The sequence below is a fragment of the Coregonus clupeaformis genome, chromosome 3 (genome assembly GCF_020615455.1).
Source record: "Coregonus clupeaformis isolate EN_2021a chromosome 3, ASM2061545v1, whole genome shotgun sequence".
Lineage (NCBI taxonomy): Eukaryota > Metazoa > Chordata > Actinopteri > Salmoniformes > Salmonidae > Coregonus > Coregonus clupeaformis.
The window spans coordinates 25,228,501-25,236,922 of NC_059194.1; the positions used below are offsets into that span (position 1 = coordinate 25,228,501).

The following is an 8,422-nucleotide window of genomic DNA, read 5'->3' on the forward strand; positions in this document are numbered from 1 at the left end:
AATGTCCTCCCGTAGTAATAAGACCAAAACTAATCAAAGTAAATCAACCCATATTGGCTTTGCACAACTCATCAACCCCTGACTCCTGTCCCCCCAAAGAAAAAAATAGAAGATAAAACTAACATTTACTCAACCCTGTCCACATACTAAAATGCTGTATTATCAAACAAAGTGGGGCCATTTTTATTCTTCTAAATAATACAATTACTAACTGCTACTTTTATTGTAAGAAAATTAGTATTAAAGAAATGTAAGAAAAAGATTGAGAGGAAATATTATGGGGACTAGGGGATACAAAGCAAAAAGCCCATAAATTGTAGGTGGCAGCAGATTACTCAAGGCATGGCCTAGCAAATAAAGTATATGAGAAGGATGTCCTCTATACCCTGTGCTTTTACACACAGCCACCAACACACCACTGTCCAACAATGACACATTCACTTTCATACAGTCCTATCAAACACTCACACCCATCCTAAGACGCATAAGGAGAGGACATGTCTCAAAGACCCTGCCAATAATGGTAATAATAGTATGACTCTGCGGAATCCATCACAGCAACCAAGTTGATTTGTGGTACATCAATGGGACCAGTAAATGAATTGCCTTTTGCTTACATTTCATACATGATTACTAAAACACCTCAAACTACAGGGTATTCACTTTAATTTCAAATCTATTTTTAAGTGACAACGTTTGGGGATCATAATACAGAAAAATAATAAAAATGTTTGTTTCTTGAAAGATGCACTATGCAGAAATCGCTCCGCCATTTCCTGGTTGCTAAAATTCTAATAGCTCGCCTAATTTCAGTTTATGTGACAAAACAATAACTTATAGTGTAGAGAATCATTGTACCATCTAAACCGCTGTGAAATATATTTTCCATAACCAAAAATATTGTATTTTCAGATGGTGTACAAAATCGAAAGTAAAAGACGCAAAAACTAAACTTAAAAACGGGAAGCATAGAAATAGCGCACATAGAACAGATCTACTGCTTCTTAGATTTGCATTCAATGCGAATGACAGATCTATAACTAATGACATAATTATGTGAATTTTGTCAGGTCACCCAAAACGTTACATATTTCAGCTTTAACTAATCACTACCTTTATACTCACTCAAAATATCCTTGTGCTGCATACAAATGATTCAAGACCCTGAAATAATCTAAATATGCACCCATTGCATTATGACCCTCTTAGGGTATGTCATAAATGACAACTAGCACCGGTCAATAGAAAAATCTGTGAGAAAAAGAGTGCTTTATACAAATGAAAAGCTAAAGTATTCACATGGTTACAGTGAAATGATTAATAATGATGTCAATCTCAATCTAGGATGCATTTCAGATGAAAAACTGGTCAACACAAAAAACCTTTACAATAAATGATAAAAACCATTTTTTCTGTCATGATCAAGTAATTAAATACAAACTTCCTCCTAATACAAAACTCATCTTCAAAAGGAAAAAAACATGAAAAAAGACATGGTGCATCTTGCTATTGAATAACATGCTAGTGTTCAATATTGGCAGTTTAACAACCTCGAACAAGACTACTGTTATGATATACATGACTAAAGATCTCTTGTATACTTCCATCTTAGAAAGTAACATTTGAATTTATATTTTGAATTTGTAAGTGTCAAATTGAAAGTGGCATGAATCAAAGACACTTATGTCAAGAATGCCACACAATCAAGAACATGGCAAAACATGAGGGGCTTTTGGTTTCCAGTCTTGTATTTTAACATAGAAATTCACCTAAAATAAATGTAATTCTGATGATTATCTGATTACTCCCTTAAGGAAGATGTTTCCATTATTCTTCTTTTTGAATGACCCTTAATTGTTGCATCATTCACACAAATATTTTTTTGAGATGTGAATTCAGCATCACTGCTGTAAGCAAAATGTCCTCCATTGTGTAAATACCACGTGCAGGTTTTTACTTGGATTTACATTTCACAATAATCAAGTCAAATGAACTAAGTGGCTAGTCAATTTGGAAAATCAAGTTATACTGGTCAAGTATATCCACGCATGCACTTTGCCTCAACTCACCTGCCTTGTCATTTGTTAAAATGTCAGATTTATTTTCTTTGAACAGGCTCCACTTGCGAAGCTTATCTACACTAAAATGTTTTTTTTTGTCCCAAGCACCCCCTATCTGCCATGCAATTCTTAGTGTTCTTTTGGTTATGTATAAAATCTACATGCATCTCATCTTTTACAAAAATAAAAGAATATATAGAAAATGACCGTTAGAAATTATCTGAAATTGTTTCTCCATAACGTCTGATTAGTAATAGTAATATATTCATATCTGTTAATATTTCACATATAACCTCCATTCTAAATTGTATATTAAACTATAGTCAAATATTATTTTTTACTTCTCACACATTGTATTAATGTCATAAAAAGGATGGTTAGTAATGTATAACAAAGTTATCAGTGAGAAGATATTCCCACATGAAGCCCCGGTTTCCCTTACTTAAAGGGATAGAACATTTCAGGAAAACATTAAAATCCAAAACCCTTCAAGAGGAGATTAACAATTTTCTTCAAGATTTCTTTTTAGTTCTCCTGATTGATCTGCATAGCATGTCATGTCTATTTACATAGCATGTATAAAACCTTGCCTTTTCTCTTTGATGAAAATATTCAACCTAACTTGGTTTAGTCTCTTCTTTTGCCATTAGAGTACGGGAGCCACATGACAGGAATACTCCCAAGTGCCTTGAAACACAACCCGGTTCCGCAAAACCTTCAAGCGGCCCGTAAAGCAGTGGAGGAAAACTGCTTTCAATGATATAACACTTGGCCAACCAAATCATTTGTTGGCAAATAAAATTACCTTTGAATGCCCCCTGTAAAAAGCTCACTAATCACATTTCTTCAGATTGTTAGTGTAACTGCACATCAGAAAAAATAATAATAATAACTCCTCAAAGTGTTTTCTACTCTGCACTTTAGCACACACTGAGCAGAGTCATGAATGCAAACTGTAAATGCATATCACATACCCTGAACTGTTAAACTACTGAATTACCACTGACATAACTCGTAGTTACTTTGCAGCTCCGGTCTCTTCCATTAAAAAGAAACAGAAGGAAACATTGTGTCGTACCACTAAGCGACCAAACGTTAGACTACGTTTGGTCAACATGCGGAGTCCAATGTCAAATCATACATCCTCAACTCAGTCTCATCCAATGACTTAACATCTTCAGCCTTTGCTCGTGCCAGTCCGGCTGCATCTTCTCAAACTTTTCATTGGGGAAAGTCCAGAGGAGTGTGTTTGTGTGTGAACCCCATTCCCTCCATAGATAAAGATGCAGCAGCTTCATTTCATGTCCAAGTTGGCGGTGGTCGGTAATTGTTCACCACTTACAATTTATACAAAAACTGGCAATTTTTTCCTGTGTGCACTGTCCATTTCACCTTCAATATCAAAGACATCAAGGAGGTGTACCATATTGATCCTAAAACTACTTTGGTATAGTAATAATTAATATTAATTGTGATATTTACTCCAAGTAGTTTAGAGTTGTTAGTTGTGCTTAATCTTTTCACTCCAAATAAATTCTGTCGTACTTTTCTCAAAAACACTCATAAAAAAATACATACGGCAAACTCCCAAAAAGTTGCAAGTGTTACTAGGGGGAGGGACATGGATGGCCCGTGACATGGATGTTTGAGGTCTGGTTTCGTCAAAAGTACAAATACAAAGGTTTTAAAAAATAGCTTCGGAATCGGATCTTCAGCCAATAGGGAGATGAGGAATAGGAATGAATGCACCAGGTGTGTTCTTTGTTGTAGGTGTCGTTGAGTTTTTGTGTGATTGGGGATCCTTACCTGCAACAACAAGTAAAAGACAAATGTTCAAACTGTAGTTCCTGATTTTCTTGATTAATCTCCAGAACAAAGCAGGGGATACATGAAGTGAGTGAGGGTGAGACAAGGGTAATCATGAAGAGGATAAAGAAAGCAATGGGTAAAGAAAAGGGTGGTATAGTTGTAGAGTGCAAAACTACTGAGAGGTTAGAACCTGAAAGTATAATTTCAGCGTACCTGGCTAACGCTGCAAGGTTGCTGGGAAGTTAGCTGGGTACCCAGTTGTGGGCGGAGCTCTGTGTGGTTGCAGGGCCAGAGTAGCTTTGCCCACCTGGCATTATGGGGTCAAAGTTGAAATCGATGCCCTCTCCATCCATGAGGTCGCTGTTGATGATGTAGTCTACGTCACAGTCCAAGTTCTCTGTGAACATCTCGATGTCCAAGTCAGTGGGCAAGCGGTCTTGACTTGGTAGGAAGCAGCTTGGCGTTCCGAACTGGCCCATCCCTGGCAGACCTCCTCCTATATTGGCGGAGAGGCCTCCTCTGTGGTGAGGCCCCATACCTGGCAGCTGTGCATGCTGAGCTTTGAGGGCTGAGAGCTGTGGAGAGTCCTGGGCCATTCCTGACAGGATCATGCCCAGGCCCAGCTGAGAGTGCTGCTGTTGCTGCTGCTGGGACTGGGACTGCATCCTCATGGGTGCCACAGTGTTGGGCTCAAGCCCCTTCCCCAGCAACAGCTGGTTGGGCTTGGGTCGCACTCCCACCATGGGCCCCCCCATGCCCATCATCCCCACTCCACCAGGACTGGGCATAAGCGGGTCCACCTGGGTCATCATGAAATCACTGGGAGGTGGGGAGTCCGAGGTGAGCAACGCCTCCAAGCTGGAGCGAACATGGGTGCCATAGAGACCAGTCCCACGGGAGCCAGGACTGGGCATGGGGTTAAAGAGAGAGTTGCCATAGTTTGAGGGTTTGGAGTTGTTATTGTTGCCACATTGTGTGCCTGATGACTGTCCCCCGGTCTGGTTGGGGGCCTGGGAGAGGTTGGATGGCTGCAGCTGACGGAAGGAGGGGAACCCGGAGCCCCGGGGCAGCAGTGTGGAAGCAGAGGGCAGAGGGGTGGGGGGCGCCGGTGGGGCCGTGCTGGGACTAGCCCCTCCCTGCTGCTCGGTCATCAGCGTCAGGCCATCGATCAGGTCCAGCTCCTCCATTAGTGTCTCGGTGAGGGTGGGGGGCAGGTTGCCCGTGGAGTAGCCCAGTAGACTTTCCTCAGGTAGGTCATCCTCATCCTCCTGGCCGGGACCGATGGGGGACAGCCGGCCACTCAGGGTGCTGGCGTTGGAGCTGGTGCGTGGACGGAAGCTGGTCCACATGTCAGGGTCGTCTAGGCTACCACGGGATGAGGGGCTGCCGCTGTTCACCCCCCATTTGGGGAACTGCTGCGAGGAGTTGGGACTGTCTGCGCCCCCATCGCCATCTCCCCCAGTGGTCCCGCCCAAGCCTGCGGCTGCCTTCTTGGTCTGCTTGGCTCGCATCCGGCTCTTCAGCAGTTTGCTGCTGTTATCCATGGAGGCAGCACGGCGACGGGGTGCTTTCCCAGTCTTGCCCCCCTCTGGGTTGAGCATCCACCAGGAACTCTTGCCTGTGGACTCATTGTGAACTCTCAGGAACTTGTTGTGGAGTGATAAGTTGTGGCGAATTGAATTCTGAGTTAGAGGGAAGGGGGGGAAGAATAAGGGTTTTGTTTAAGATTGTTGTAATTTAGGAAAACATTCAACTTGGTTTGAAAATAGATTTCAAGCAATTACTTCCATTATTCACTAATTAATGCAGTGTAATAATGTATCATGTGTTCACATCAAATGGTTCTGTATAATATGGTTCTAACAATGTGAATAACAATAAGCATGTTTGTTTACCTTCCACCCTGCTGAGCTGTTGCTATCTCCTTTATCATTGAAGTAAGGCACGGTTTTCACCATCCAGTCATATATCTGCGCCAAGGTTAGACGCTTCTCTGGAGAGTTCTCAATAGCCTGACTAATCAGGTCCGCGTAGGACTGGTTCCCCCATGCATTGCGCCGGGATGATCCCTTTCGGGGCGTGGCTCCACCTACTCCGGCTACGACTCCTCCCTCTGTGACCACAACTTTCTCAGGCTCGGATATGATTTGCTGTTGCTCCTGCTTATCATCGTCGGCGGGCGGGGTTCCCGCAGAGGATTCAGGGCCGTCGGCCCCCTCCGGTTTGACAGCTGAGATGTCGGGTCTGGGGAGCGGCCATGTGCATGACCTAGGTCTGCTTTGCGGCTCAAAATCTGGGTCAATCGTGGGTACTGTTGAATCCTCCATTGTAAGGTTTTCCTCGAAATGTTTGCTACACTTCTGAACTATCCTAAATGTAGACAACTAAGAGATAATACTTCAAATAAACCGTCAAGATAAATAAAAGTGAGACTGAAATATTGAAACAAAATGTTTTTTGTTTTTTAAATTCTAAATAACAATATTGTACTTTTGTAGGGTCGCAGGTAGCCTAGTGGTTAAGAGCGTTGGGCCAGTAACCGAAAGGTTTGAATCCCTGAGATGACTGTGAAAAATCTGTCGATGTGCCCTTGAGCAAGGCACTTAACCCTAATTGCTCCTCTGGATAAAAGCATCTGCTAAATGACAAATGTAATCTGGGGACACGTATTTGTAATAGGCTCACCAAAATGTAGTCTTATTATTATCTAATGGGTCTATATTCAAATTTAGACTATATTGTCTAATATAATTATTGTATAACCGAAACTTCAATATAAACTTCAACTATCTACACAAAAATGCTATGTTCCATTCTCTATTAAGGGGACTAGTAGAAGAGAGAAACAATAATCAGAATACACCAGTATAGCGTCGTTAATCCTGAGATTGGAGATTAGGGGACCCAAATAATCCCTTTAATAGTAACTATCATAAACCTTCAGATTTACATAGTGCAGAGGAGGGCTGGGATTATGGTTCCTTTGTTTGTATAAAAGAACAAAGGAAACTCGGGGAGGAATGCACACCAAAACATCTGGATTGCAATCAGAGACCAATTCAATTGATTGCCCACATAACGTGTTGCTGTGGGGTATATACTTAAAATATATATAAACGTTTGTCTCGGTTTAGTTTTCGTAGGTTTTGGAAACTAAATCTATGCGATGTGTATGAAAAGGTAATTAAAAGGTAAAGTAATGTTAGCAATACAATTATTGCTCTCACAACACTATAAATGTAATTGATTTATTTCGTGTCTTCCTTTGAGCTTTACCATTATAACATAAAAGTTGCCCTCAAATACTTATACTTTGCAAAAAACCCACAAATTAGGATTACCACAGTGGGTCACTGTTACAAAAGAGCCGCTCGGTCTGCACTTGTAAACAACGTGCCGTCTCCCGCTTCAATAGAATACTGGAGTTGATATAATACTTGTTAGAATATTGATATCCAAATTCAAAGTAATTTAGTAAACAACAACTTACTGATTACAACATACATCTGTCACTGCTTCCCGTGAAACAATATTACTTAAAGTGAATACAAATCTGGATACATGGAGCTTGCAATAAAATAGTCAATGTTTCAAGTAAAACGTCTGCAATATTTGATTATCTAAGCAATGACACGTTTACTGCTGATGTCAAAACAGTGATGTTATGCTGGCTGTCGTTTCTTTGGCTACAGTATTATCTAAGTAATTTTAGTCGACTGACAAAAATACATGTGGAGCGCAAAACCTTACTGAACAGTTTGATCATGGTGGTCTGTAAAAAAAAAAGTAGACGAAGCAAATGGATCAGAAAGTACGTGGTTTTCTGATTCAGGTTTTCAGGCTCCTCCACATTGTGGGCAAGCGCGTGCCACCATCTGCCATGTTTCTTGACACGCAGCAGCACACGATGCTCGCGCAAGCACAAACCTTCAGAATGTGCCTAAACTTGAATCAGTCCATGTCTTGTGGACACTTTAAAGCACGGTTCGTAATCCACGGTTTCTTGAAGTTTACGCTCTCACACCTCGGCTGGACTCAACACACCAAACGTAGTTTTGAAAATAGCGTGATAGCCACCTAACGTTAGCTGCTGGCTAGCTCCAGTTATTTCGGAGTTTAAAATCCTTTCAAAAGTCGGAAAAAAGGCTTCAGTACCTTCCTTTGGAATTCTCCCCCTTTCAGTTGTTAGTTTCGCTTGACTTGTGGCTATTCTGGATGTCCAAATATTCATTAATCGTATATCTTTTTTTGTTTTGACTCGAGGCGAAGACTCCCTTCTGACGTCTGTTTACCACTGCCAGACAATTTGTACTGCGCTTGCGTGGTGAGGATTGCTGGGAAATGCAGTCAGTCATGTGACTACTTAAAGCACGAGTGTAAACAACGAACGGCTGTCGAGCTATAAAAGAGCAGGATTATGTAACATTTCCTAAAGTGTACACACACCTAAACCAAAGCTGGAAAGTTACCCGACAATGGTCAATCAGATTTCAATTGCCCAAGTAGCCCAGAGATCTATTCAGCTCCGATCTAGTTTTGAAGCACACGCATCC

General features: G+C 41.4%; 1 protein-coding gene across 1 annotated transcript; it reads right to left on the reverse strand.

The window, feature by feature from the left end:
- Positions 1-1,383: 1,383 nt before the first annotated feature.
- LOC121542773 (forkhead box protein O4) lies at positions 1,384-6,447 on the reverse strand. The gene is made up of 3 exons (XM_041852311.2): positions 5,765-6,447; positions 4,083-5,551; positions 1,384-3,866 (listed from the first exon to the last, which is right to left on the reverse strand). Exons 1-2 carry the CDS (start codon positions 6,194-6,196, stop codon positions 4,112-4,114), a joined length of 1,872 nt encoding a protein of 623 aa, XP_041708245.2. The 5' UTR covers positions 6,197-6,447; the 3' UTR covers positions 1,384-3,866; positions 4,083-4,111.
- Positions 6,448-8,422: the final 1,975 nt, after the last annotated feature.

What these genes read in the sequence shown, in the direction of transcription:
- LOC121542773 (XM_041852311.2), bottom strand. Translation starts at nt 6,196, where the DNA reads ATGGAGGATTCAACAGTACCCACGATTGACCCAGATTTTGAGCCGCAA. An exon ending in ACAGCTCAGCAGGGTGGAAG is followed by an intron (nt 5,552 to 5,764) that starts GTAAACAAACAT and finishes CCTCTAACTCAG; the next exon opens with AATTCAATTCGCCACAACTT.